The sequence below is a fragment of the Mesoplodon mirus genome (assembly GCF_964341445.2).
Source record: "Mesoplodon mirus genome assembly, chromosome: 9".
NCBI classification, from domain to species: Eukaryota; Metazoa; Chordata; class Mammalia; order Artiodactyla; family Ziphiidae; genus Mesoplodon; species Mesoplodon mirus.
Genome location: NC_138985.1, coordinates 91335416 through 91348285, shown reverse-complemented (window position 1 = coordinate 91348285; position 12870 = coordinate 91335416). Strand labels below are relative to the sequence as shown.

General features: G+C 40.8%; 1 protein-coding gene across 2 annotated transcripts in view; it reads right to left on the bottom strand.

The window, feature by feature from the left end:
• Positions 1–12870, bottom strand: part of SND1 (staphylococcal nuclease and tudor domain containing 1) — a 424510-nt gene that overhangs the window by 220378 nt on the left and 191262 nt on the right. For both annotated transcript variants that reach the window (XM_082632934.1, XM_082632935.1), the window contains one exon: positions 4254–4354. In XM_082632934.1, the coding sequence (XP_082489060.1) occupies positions 4254–4354 (101 nt within the window). The remainder of the gene's footprint in view (positions 1–4253; positions 4355–12870) is intronic.

Sequence of the window (12870 nt, the reverse complement as noted above, 5' to 3'; positions counted from 1 at the left end):
ACCCCAAGTCATATTTTTAGGTGGCCCTTTATAAATGTGAACAAATTTTTTTAAACACTTTTCTTTGAAAATGTGATATGCAGAAAGACATGGGCAATCAGTTAATAGGTAATATGGGTTTGCCAAACTGCAGCTCAAAAGTAACTGGGGGGCTTCCCTGGTGGCGCAGTGGTTGAGAGTCTGCCTGCCGATGCAGGGGACGCAGGTTCATGCCCGGGTCCAGGAAGATCACACATGCCGCGGAGCGGCTAGGCCCGTGAGCCATGGCTGCTGAGCCTGCGCGTCCGGAGCCTGTGCTCCGCAATGGGAGAGGCCACAACAGTGAGAGGCCTGCGTACAGCCAAAAAAAAAAAAAAAAAAGAGAGAGAGAATTGGGAAGTCCAGCACAAGTAAAGGTCACCCCACAAAACCTGCTCCCCAGGAAGGCTCTGGCAATAACGGTAGAATGAGATTTTAATCACTGAAGCTAATTACATAGAAGACTAAATCACAAGAAGAGTTATATAAGTGTATTAAATACGATAAAAAGTAATTAACAGGAAGTGCCATCTTGATAGCTTCCTGTCACAATCCAGGCCTAAAAGGATCAGCTAATTCCCAACCTGGGAGCCAGAGAATGAGAAACAACTCAAAGTTTGATCTTTTTATTTTTTATTTAAACTGTTTTGATTAACAGGTAACAACTCTTGCCAACTCCATAGTGAAGTTAATCAAGAAAAAAAATTTAATATATTAGAGGAATGATGAACCTCGTTTTCGTTGACTCCCCAGAGGGCAAGAGAGGGGGAGTTGAAGACGGTTCCACCAGAGAGGCCTCCCAAAGACCATGTGACTCGACGCCGACCCATACAGCAAGAGAAAACAACAGGAGGATGAGACGGAACCCTATGGAGGATAGGGATAATTCACACACTTTGGCATGTGAAATGCACTGAAAAATCTGCTTTGAAATAATCCTGAAAGAGGCCATTTCATCTGTCTCTTCCTTCTCTTTCCCCTGGAATGAGCAGTTTGAGAAAAGCTATTTGAGAATCGATCTCTTGAATAACAGGAAAGCCTGTAGACACTATGAAGGCCAGTACGTAGGTATAGGAGCCGACAGGTAATGACAGACATAGTTTAAATTGGGTCATTTAGACATAGTTTAGATAAGATCGTTAATTCTGCAGCATCTCTACAAGCTGAACAAAGCCTAAGGCCTCTCACGAGAGAGGCAATGAATTACTAGAGAAGCTCTCCTAGCAACCTTTCCTTAACTGGCCCGCAAGTTCTACGATCTCCCCAAAACCCAGAGGCTGATACCAGTTAGTGACTGAGGACCACTCTAACACACCTGTGCACTTCTATCCCAATCTGTTTCTGTCCCCAGATTTATACTGGTCATTTTTATTATGTACTTCACTAACTTTTATATCAATTGAAATATGAGTACCAAAAGAAAGTATCTTTATGAAAAATTGTTTTAAAAGGTTTAATAGGGGCCTCCCTGGTGGCGCAGTGGTTGAGAGTCCGCCTGCCGATGCAGGGGATACGGGTTCGTGCCCCGGTCTGGGAGGATCCCATATGCCGCGGAGCGGCTGGGCCCGTGAGCCATGGCCGCTGGGCCTGTGCGTCCGGAGCCTGTGCTCCGCAACGGGAGAGGCCACAACAGTGAGAGGCCCGCGTACAGCAAAAAAAACAAACAAACAAAAAAACAAAAAAAACAAAACAAAAAAAAAAGGTTTAATAAGAGGAATGGCTTTTAAATGGCTGCAAAATGTGCAAAAATCAGAGCAGGAAAACTGTAACAGATGAGGGGGGTGTAAATCACAAAGATCTAGGATTCCATAGTTAGTGTTTTTAAGGCATCATTCCATAGAGAAAGTTATGCAACTCACAGTGGGTCCTTGATGCCCATATATCAAAGATTTGGAGATATAAGTACCTTTTAGTGTTTAAAATGGAATTAAAACATTTGGGATAAAAAAATTAACCCCCCTGCTCTAGCCAATATTTCTAAATAACCATTAAAAGCAGATAGAAGGATTTCGGTATAATTATAAATATAAGCTGAGTATTTTGGACATTATTATTAATACCTCAACTCTCCTACAGTATTATTTGGAATGATTTAAGTAGAGAAAATTCAAGAAAAAATGAAAACAAAATCAAGGCCACGGGAAAACAAAGAGAAGCCACGAGGAAGACTCGAACATCAGAAGCATGCTACCAAGAAGACTTTCTAGAGATGCCCTATCTTTGGCACTGACCTTCCAATAACCAAATAAACAAGGAAAACTATCAGATACAAGTTTTTTTTTGATATTTATCAGATTAAAATAAACCTGTAGCTCAGAAGAAACAGCCGTCCCAGGTAATGAAACATCTAAGTACTCCCAGTTTTATTTCATAAAGGGACACTGTGCAATACAGTAAACAATCACTCACAAATTTATTGAACTCCTACCAACTGCTGAATACTGAGACTACAGCAGGGAATAAACAAGACAAAAATCCCTATCTTCAGGGAACTTACTATCTGGTGAGGTTTGGTCTCAAAAATATTAGTACATCCCCACATTTCTCCCAGTTACCGCCCAGCAGCTTACTCATAAAGTCTAGTTTAGTAGAAACAAATCTATGAGGAAACTCAATGCACCCGGGGTACCCTGCCAAGCCGGTCTAATACGAGGTAAATACCTTGGTAAATAATGCAAGAGTAATACTTACAATCTAATTACAAGAACTAGGAGATAGAAAGGTCAGTGATAACACCCCATAGAACATTTCCAGAATATCTAATTTTAAGCAGTGTAAATTTATTTTGAAAAATACCTCAATGGTAACCAAATAAAAAGAATCCGCTCTAATGGGTCATTAGAAAAACACGAATAGAAACCATCTGCCAAAAATAAAAAGATGTGCATTTTGACAGCAGTGGTGTTGTTTTAACCAGTAAGTAGATAGAAGGAGCAGTTATCAGAGAGGACTCCTTGTTTGTGGCAGCGAAAATCTGAATCTAGGGGAAAACTAACTTTCCAGCTTTCCACAGGAGGAAAGCATGCATCAAGCTCCTAAGAATTGGTGACAAATTGGTAATAATCGTTGTTGCAAGTTATACAGATAGAAGAATGAGCAAAATATTTCTTTCTTCCCCCATTCCAAAAATATTATCTAATTTCTCAAGAACCTGCTTCTAAAAATAACCTGATGCCTGTGATGCTACGAAGGTAATGACATCAAAAGCCTATATTCAGTTCCTCTCGGCAAAAGTGAAGTCTCCGATGGCTGCGTGAACATCAACAACATTAATACCTATAGGAGGGGCAACAGTAGCTAAAAATACCTGTTTCCAAAAGTGACAACGCGAATGAGGGCGGGGTGGGGGCGCGGCGACGGATGGGAGAAGCTCCTGTTTGGCAGGAGAGCTTCTGGAAAGTAAGTTAGCTACCAGATCCTCTTTCTTTCAGAGGCATGCTATAGCTTAGAGAGGGGTGTTTCTCCCAATGGCCTTCACTGTGCTTTCAACAAAACAATCCCTGTTTTGATGAGTAGCCTATCCTTTTCTTCCCCTCCACCATGCCCTCTTTTAAAAGAAAAGAAAAATACCACTTTGGTAACAAACACCATTTAAGATTGTGAAATAGAGAAGGAGACAATTAGCATGTTGGTGTATTTTACGCAGGGTAAGAATTGCTCCTGGGGACTGACTGACTGTTTTAATATTTATTGTGGAAGCACGGCCCAGCAGGCTTCCTACTGCCCCCATCAGATAGCTCCTTGGAAGGCTGTTCCTCAACGGAGCTCCCAAAAGGCTTTCGAATGTAACCAGGGTAAGGCCAGCAGAGTAGAAGAGGGAGACCCTGTCATCTACTGATTACATACATCTATACAAAGAAAAGGTCCAATTAACCTCTCTTCTTTTTCTGGCCTACAATTAAACTAATATGCAGAGAATCTTTCTAATTTTGCACAGTACCTAAGGGCCCGATTGACACTCAGTAAACGGCATTATTAGTAGTAATAATGAGTGTTAAATAGTGCCAAGCACACAGAGCCCAGTAAGTCTTAAATAATGACAATAATGAAAGTATACGATTAACTCATGAGCGATTATGCAGTACTTTGCAAACAAAGTGCTACACAGGCACATAACAATTATAAGCCACTGAGTTAAGAGTAACAGAAAGCAAATCAAGACAAAAGGGAGGAGAGACTTGAACGAGGAGAGAACTCTCAGCTATGGCAGAGTTGCTACCAGCCAGAACACTCACATTCCTCCAGTGGTGACAGTGGCACAGGTACGCTCTGAAAAGGCAGGCACCGTCTCCGTGGCTGGGCTGGCCGGTCTAATGTAGTCCACAGTCACGTTGACCTGAAAATAAAGAATCAAGGTAGACCACTGTAAAGTAATTACACTCCAATAAAGATGTTAAAAAAAAAAAGCATCAAGGTAGTTAAGACTGAGAATTTGCAACACAGCTCACGAGCAGCCCCCTGTGCCAGCACAACTGTAAAAGCTGACCTCACTCACAGTATGACTTTGTGGGTCTAAGATTTTAAAAAACAACTGAAAGAGAGCTGAACCACACATGGGGAGAAAATATCTGCAAAAAGCCATCTCTAATAGAGGTCTGTAATCCAAAATATAAGAAGAACTCTTAAATCCCAACCATAAGAAAATGAAAAACCCAATTTTAAAGTGGGCAAAAGACCTGGATATCTTACCAAGGAAGACATACAGATGACAAGCATATGGAAAAGATGTTCCACACGTGTCACTGGGGAAATGCAAACTGAAACAACTATGAGCTACCACGACACATCTATTAGAATAGCCAAAATCCAAAACACTGACAACAAACGCAGGTGAGGATAGGGAACAAAAGGAATTCTCGTTCACGGTTACTGGGAATACAACACAGCCACTCTGAGAGACGGTTTTGGATAGAACAAACTTTTACCATACATCCCAACAGTGAAAAACTTATGTCCACACAAAAATCTGTACGTGGATGTTTTTGGCAGCTTTATATATAGATGCCAAAACTTGGAAGCAACCAAAGTGCTCTTCAGTAAGTGAATGAATAAACTGTGGTTCATGAACACAACTGAATATTATTCAGCCCTTAAAAAGAAATGAGCTATGCTGTACACCTGAAACTAATATAAGATTGTAAGTCAACTATGCTTCAATAAAAAAAATTCCCTGTGTGTGGGGGGGAAATGAGCTGTCGAGCCACGAAAAGACATGGAGGAATCCGAAATACATATTACTAAGAGAAAGAAGCCAATCGAAAAGCTATATATTGTATGATTCCAACTGTGACGTTCTGGAAAAGGCAAAAATACGAAGACAGTAAAAAAGATCACTGATTGCCAGGGGTTAGCAGGACGAGACAGGATGAATAGATGTGAGGGCAGGATTTTGACAGCAGTGAAACTCTTCTGTATAGAACTATAATGATGGATACATGTCATTACACGTTTGTCAAAATCCATACAATGTAGAACACCCAGAGTGAACCGTAGTGAACTATGGACTCTGGATGATGCTGTGTCCATGTAGGCTCACCAATTATAATAAATGTACCACGCTGGAGTGGGATTGTTGATGGCAGAGGAGGAAGTACGTGGGGGGCAGGGGGGAGAGATATGGGAATTCTCTGTACTTTCTGTTCAATTTTGCTTTGAGCCTAAAAGTTGCTGTGAACCTAAAGGATGACTGATATCAATAGAGAAGGAAAAATGGCTGAACCTTTAAGGCCTTACATAAATTATACTCCACAGAGAAGAGGTTTAGAACACTCCTGGAGGACTCCTAGACATTATGGTAAAGCAGTTCTCTAACCTTTACAGACTCCTTTGAAAATCTGTTCAAAAATATGAATGGGGCTTCCCTGGTGGCGCAGTGGTTGACAGTCTGCCTGCCGATGCAGGGGACACGGGTTCGTGCCCCGGTGTGGGAAGATCCCACACGCCGCGGAGCAACTAGGCCCGTGAGCCATGGCCGCTGAGCCTGCGCGTCTGGAGCCTGTGCTCCGCAACGGGAAAGGCCACAACAGTGAGAGGCCTGCGTACCGCAAAAAAAATAAATACATAATAGATAAAAAATATATATATATATATATGAATGAATGCCTCTACAGAAAAACTGCATGTAGTTTCAGCCTGCCATAAGTTCTCAAGGCCTGTGTTAAGAACTATCAAGAAGAACAAACAAGATGACAGTCACAGAGATGCTTGGGACTGGTTTCACAATACGGGAATCAAAATGATGCAGCTAACTACACCCGATATCAACAGAGTTGGAGTTAGGAAATTGGGGGTGGGGGTGGGGGATGGACTGGACCGGAAGAACCTTTAATACTAGGTTAATCCTAGTATATACTAAACATATGGATATGGACACACAGCGATGCTTTTTCTTTACGAAACCTTTCAAGAGGACCGTGTGTGTGTGTCAAAAGAAAGTTGTAAAAAATAAATAAATAAAAGAAAGTGGTATGTGGTATCCCTTAGCAAACACACAGGGTCTGTATTATAGCATTAAGGCAAATGCTTGGCTTTGGTCATAGCTGAGGTTACATACCTGTACTAAGGAGTCAAGCACCCTGAAGCCATCCCCATGATCTGAAAGTCCAGAATTCCCTTTCCTAACTATGACTTTAGTTCCCACTGGTCAGCTTAGAGACGGCACGTTGTACAAGCATCAAGTTCAGCCACACCGCTGGTGAGCAGCATCAAAATCCTTTCAAACTGCCTGTTGCTCAAAAAACCATTTTAAAAATGAATATGGAAATTTCCAGAAGGACAGCTGCCTCCAAATTCTGACTGTCAGATCACTCACTTGAACGCTCCATCTAATCATGTTTTAAAAGCAACAAGGAGCCACATCAGCGAGAAAAGCCAATTAAGGGCTGAAAGTAAGGTCAATCTTTCTCATGAGAAGTACTATCATCATACAACAACACAGAAAGAAGAAAATATAAAGAGGACTCCTCAGGTCAGATGTCTACACTGACACTACTGCTCAGCCTTACCATCTGTCTAAAGCTAAGGAGATGGATAAATGTGAGGAATGTGAACAGCCCAGGAGCGGGGGTAGGGCTGAAAAACTAGTACCTCCAACAAAGAGGTTTTCATAGTTTCCCTGTAGGCATCTGGCCAGAGTATTACAGGCCAAAGACAGGGCAAGGAATGGGAGGTCTATACACACAGAAGCAAGGCTGACTCAAATCCCTGGGAAGGAAGGAGTCCTCTGCATGTTGTCTGTACTGACCCACCCTGGAACTCTCCTCTGGCAAGGCCTGATAACTAACCTACGGAAGCAGAAGAAGGCCGGGAAAGCACATAGACACCTGTTGAAGTTCTGGCAAAAATCACACAGGAAACCAGTGTTGTACAGGAGCTAAACCTCAAGGGCGCCCGTACCATAGGATGTGAAGTAACTCAGGGCCAAGTTTAAAAAGGGCACAGACACAGGGTATGGTCCAATTTGGGGCATTCGGGGGGCAAGTCAAAAATTTGTGGAGATGTTCACCTATTTTTGTGTTTTCACCCAATCCATCTAGTAACAAACTCAAGCCCTCAATTCCAATACCGGGGAGAAAAATTCATCCCTGCTTAAAAATAAACTCAGTGAATCTCAAGATTACCTTGCACCTGCCAATGACAAGCCTCCTCCTGAGCAGACAGGAGTGGGACAGCAGCTCGTCAGCGCAAGTACATGGCACAGAGTAACATTAGCTCTCTACCCAGAGAGCAGCTATTCATCTGGAAGGCCACCTGAGTAGCGCTGCTGCTGGTGGTGGTGATGGGGGTAATGGTAACAAACAAAAATGAACCCTTAGCATCTCATCTTCCAGGCCAAAAGGTATGCTATCCCCAAACTGTCCTTAAAGAAAATCAATGGGAAGACCCCCCTCCCAAAAATCTTTCATCTTCAATAACCAAAAGAACCAGTACTACATTCTACATTCACCTGCCAATTAGTTTTTTCCTCTATCTAGAGAAAGAACTGCAAGTCAGAGATTAAAGAGCTCATTGGAGAGGTAACATTAAAGAAATTCTCAAATACAAATGAGGCCCTGAGAATAGCCCACAGCCAAGACACGCACCTGCAGACAGCTATGACAAACCAGGAATTAAAGTCAATGTGTAATTAGCATTTATGTCCCTCTCCTGGGGATTCTGAGATCTGTTCTCCTGCCTTGGAGTTTTTCATCTCTAGATACTTATCCCTGACTTGTCAATCACTTTTGGAAAAGAGCAGTTTCAATTAAAACTGCCAAATCTTAGCAAAGCCTTCATCTGAATAGAGGATAACCTGAATTTTGTGCTTGGGGGTAATTACATAAGGAATGGCATGAGTTGAAAAGAAGTAATGGGTTAATGCAAATGTGTCCTTCATTTTTCCAGCAAAGATACTCCTGGAACACTGGGTATGCAGGAATTTACATGTACAGGACACAGGGCAGGGCCTGATCCCTCTTTACAGCAAGGACCACAAGGAGTCCAGGGCTCCCTGCTGGTTCCACCTGTCATTCTCTTACTGAATGAGTCACACATCACATCTTTGAGCCTCACTTTTCTCACGTAGTTCACCTGGTAAATGAGAGCACCAGACTACAACTTTAGAGCATCACTGAACTCTAGAATTCTACAAAATAATTTAGCCCGACATGGTGTGCTATGTAGTGTTTTCTTAGACCGGTGTAATTCCTACCTTACATTTACTACTATGAACTAGTACAGATAGAGTGTAAGCGCCAGGAGAGGGAAAAAACATGCCTTTTATTCATGGAAACTGCCATGATAGGGCCTGTATGGTAGGAGCATACACAGTGAATATTTGTTTCATGAATGGATACGTGTAATCAGGAACCCTTTCAGACATAAAATTCTGGAGGACACTTTTGAAATGAGGTGGTTAGGCATTTTGAGGACCACTTAGTCAAGCTGTTAAGCATTCTGTTTCATATATTAATTTAAAGCATGAAGGAGGGAAGACGTATATTGAAATTGGGATAATGCTTTAGATTAAGAAAAATATAATTTCCTGTATTATCTCTCAAAGAGGTTCTCAAAGAAAAGAAAGGGTAGCAGGTAATCTGATTCCTCCTTGGTGCATCAGATTGTGGAATATTCCTTGAAAACAATTTCAAGGACCCTTCGGAGGAACTAAGATGAGAACTTAAAACCAAATTTGTACCCCAATCTCTTATAAAGTCTGGAAACAGTTTAGTACAACAGAATACACTTGGGCCACACCTAAGGAATTCTGACAATCTAGGGATACTCTTCACGTAACTAATTGTTCACTAGAAAAGTGACAAACCACCAGAGAACTTCACAGACTTTATGATGCTGATGATAATGAAATGACAAAATCTGAATGCTTAAGCATAAAAGATACATAAGATTTCCAGGCCATAGTCTGAGTTTAGGCTGTTACGTGAGGTTATTTTGCATAATTAGTATATAATCCCACCCACTATTCCATGTGGCCAATCATAAATTCACAAAGGGCTGTTCAAAAAAATACCCTGGCTTAAGAAAAAAGCTCTCGTATGGCCCGTCATTCTCATGACAAAAACAGAAAACACATCATCTGGGCAAGTCTGGCTAAGGCAGCCAGGAGACAAAAGTAAGTGGAACAAAATATTTTACGCAGCTTAGATAAGAGCATGGACTCTGGGAGCTGCCAGACTGCAGGCTTTGGTTACCAGCAATTCTACATACGAGCTGTGAGAACTTGGAAAAGTTACCTCACTTCTGTGCTTCCGTTTAACATGGATAACTCTACCTATCACACTGTTAGAAGAAGAAATGCATTAATATACATGAGGCATTTAGAGCAGGGCCTGACTCATAAGAAGCTGTGTCAGTTATTTTTAGACAAACATATGCTGATTTTCTTGGAGGAGAGCCTGGCACAGAGTAGGTGATAAGTATCTGTGAGATAAATACATAAATACACGTATACATACATACATGCATAAATAAGATGCATGTTGACTTTAAATCATTAGGCAGAAACACTCAATTAAATACACTTTTCCCCTTAAGGAGTCACAGCAAACAGGAGTATGTACCTCATACATAAATATGTATTACTTAATAAGTAATATGTATATTACTTACCAATAAATATGTCTTATTTTAAAGAATGATACACTATTTAGTACTTATTTAGACACTTTCCAGATTAATTTTGCAGGTAGGTACTAGTTGGGGAGATTTTACTTACCAAAGATAACTGAAGTAGAGTGTGGGGAATCACCTCAACTAATAGGTTAACTAGAGGAATTTGGGGAGGACACTCCTTGTCTTACAAAATCAGGAAGACAAGGAACAGAGAGCAACCAAGTTTCCATTTGCTGTGGGCATAATAGGACAATACTTAATTTATGCATTCTTGACATTTTACTGCTAACAAGCAACGTAGGTAATCATTCTAAAAATGTGAGATACCTTTTTTTTTTTAATTTGAAACACAGTTCAGTCACCCATTCATCTAGATATAGGATGAGCTTCAAAACAAAATTGCCAAGGAGCCTCTTGGTCCTGCTTCTGGGCACACTGATCTCCCAGCTGAGCCATCTATTCAGACACAAGCTAAACTCTCATAAAAGGATGTCAAACGTACCCTGTGCTGTCTAGGAGGCAACAAGAATAAGAGCCACAGATGAGAGCAACATATGCACATTGACATTTTCTAGCAGCGACATTAAAAAAAAAAACAGATAAAATTACTTTTAATAGTGTTTTTGATTTATCTCAAAATATCCAAAACATTATCATATCAACATATAACCAATATTATTTTTAAAGTATTGGGGTTTTTTTCTTTCTTTCACTGACAAAGTCTTTGAAATCCGGTGTGTGTTGTGCAGGAACAACACATCTCATTCTGGACCAGCAATACTTCAAATGCACAGTAGCCACACAGCTGTGGTGGCGATACTGGACTGTATATGCCCAGACTGTCCATTAAGGGACCAGAGTCTTAAGGGACCAGAGTCTTAGCCTCAATCCTCTATTACATGATCCTACCTTTTGTGGTTATACCCTTCTCTAGTTTCTACGGGGAACTTCTGTTATCTTCTATTTTAAGATTCCTTGTAAATACTCTTAAACCAAATATGAAAAAACATGGTATAAAAATGCTTATCATTCATTTTCTTATTTAAAAAATCTATTATTTAACTAGACTAGAAAGGCAAGCTATTTATGTAATTTTCAGTTCCAGAAAGCAATTTCAGGGGTGAGAATAAATGTGCACACAAAGGGGAAAAAATTCCTCTAATTTATAACTATCGTTGTAAAATATATCTGTTCAATATTTGATGAAGATACTTTTTCAGCGACTTCTCTACCAACTCAATGGTTGGACTTAATCACTGAGTTGCTGACGTAAGTCTAGAATTCTTCACCTTAGTGTTTGAAATGTACTCTAATGGTAACTAGAAACTCACATTAAAGAAATATCTGCTTTTGTAATTATGATTAATGCTTCTGTTGAGTATTGGTATTATTAGAAAGAAAATGAGCATTGGTAGATGTGAACTGTTTATGTTTATGTTCAGCACAATCAAAAGCTGAAATCTGGGCTTCCCCGGTGGCGCAGTGGTTGAGAATCTGCCTGCCAATGCAGGGGACGCAGGTTCGAGCCCTGGTCTAGGAGGATCCCACATGCCGCGGAGCAACTGGGCCCGTGAGCCACAACTACTGAGCCTGCGCGTCTAGAGCCTGTGCTCCGCAACAAGAGAGGCCGCGATAGTGAGGCCCGCGCACCGAGATTAAGAGTGCTTGCCACCACTAGAGAAAGCCCTCGCACAGAAACGAAGACCCAACACAGCCATAAATAAATAAATAAATAAAAAGCTGAAATCTCTGTGTCCCATTAGGACATCGTTTATCTCTGGCATGTCTTAAATTAGAAGAACTTTTACAGATACACTGACAAAAAATTATATATCTACACTGCAAAGAGAAGGAGACAAACCAATGATCCTTTCCTACCTCTCCAAGCCACAGCCTAGATGTATTCGATAACACCCCCTTCAAAATCATTGTAATCAGGTGTTAAGGCTGGCTGTTTATTCACATGTATTTATGTTGCTCTCTCTGATCTACAATCACCCTTCCCACCTCCCCCACCGCAAAGTCAGGACTATTTTGAGCACATTTCATTTTCATCAATGGAATGTTAACCTCTACTGCTTCCCAACCTCCATGAGCACAGAGTCAAGGAGCTTTCTTATTTGATGCATTTCTGACAAAATGAACCCATTACTCCCCACCCCCTTGTCAGATGGGCAAATGTATTTATCTGTTTTGAGAGGAAAGGTAAAATCCAGCTTCATACGGGGCCTATGGAGATGCTAAGAGTCTCTACCTGACATAAGTCATTCATTTAAGTGCACATCACTACTCCCTGATAAACACTCAGTTTGGTAAATATTTAATTAGAAGCATGCACAGGCATGAGATCCACAGGGAAATGTGAAAGCATTTTATATAAAGGGCCATTAGAGCTGGGCAAAGATTTCTAGAAGTAGTGATAACACCCTGACAAAAACATAACATTAAAATGGTTGGAAACATGATGCATAGTTTATGTATGAGGTAGATAACGAGCACATATAAAATCATCAGGGAAATGAAGTTCTGACCACTGAGAATATTTCAAGTAAATCTGATGAGGATCAAAGACAAATAGAAACCACTATGTGCGGGTAACCTTGCAGCTGCAAGCATTTTCATTAATCCTCTTGATTCTTAAGTCCTTATAAACCTACAGATATATCTAAAAAGTGTAACCTGTTTGCATTAGTGCTCCGACCACTACAGTACTCATTATTGCATCGTGTTAAACTGATTATT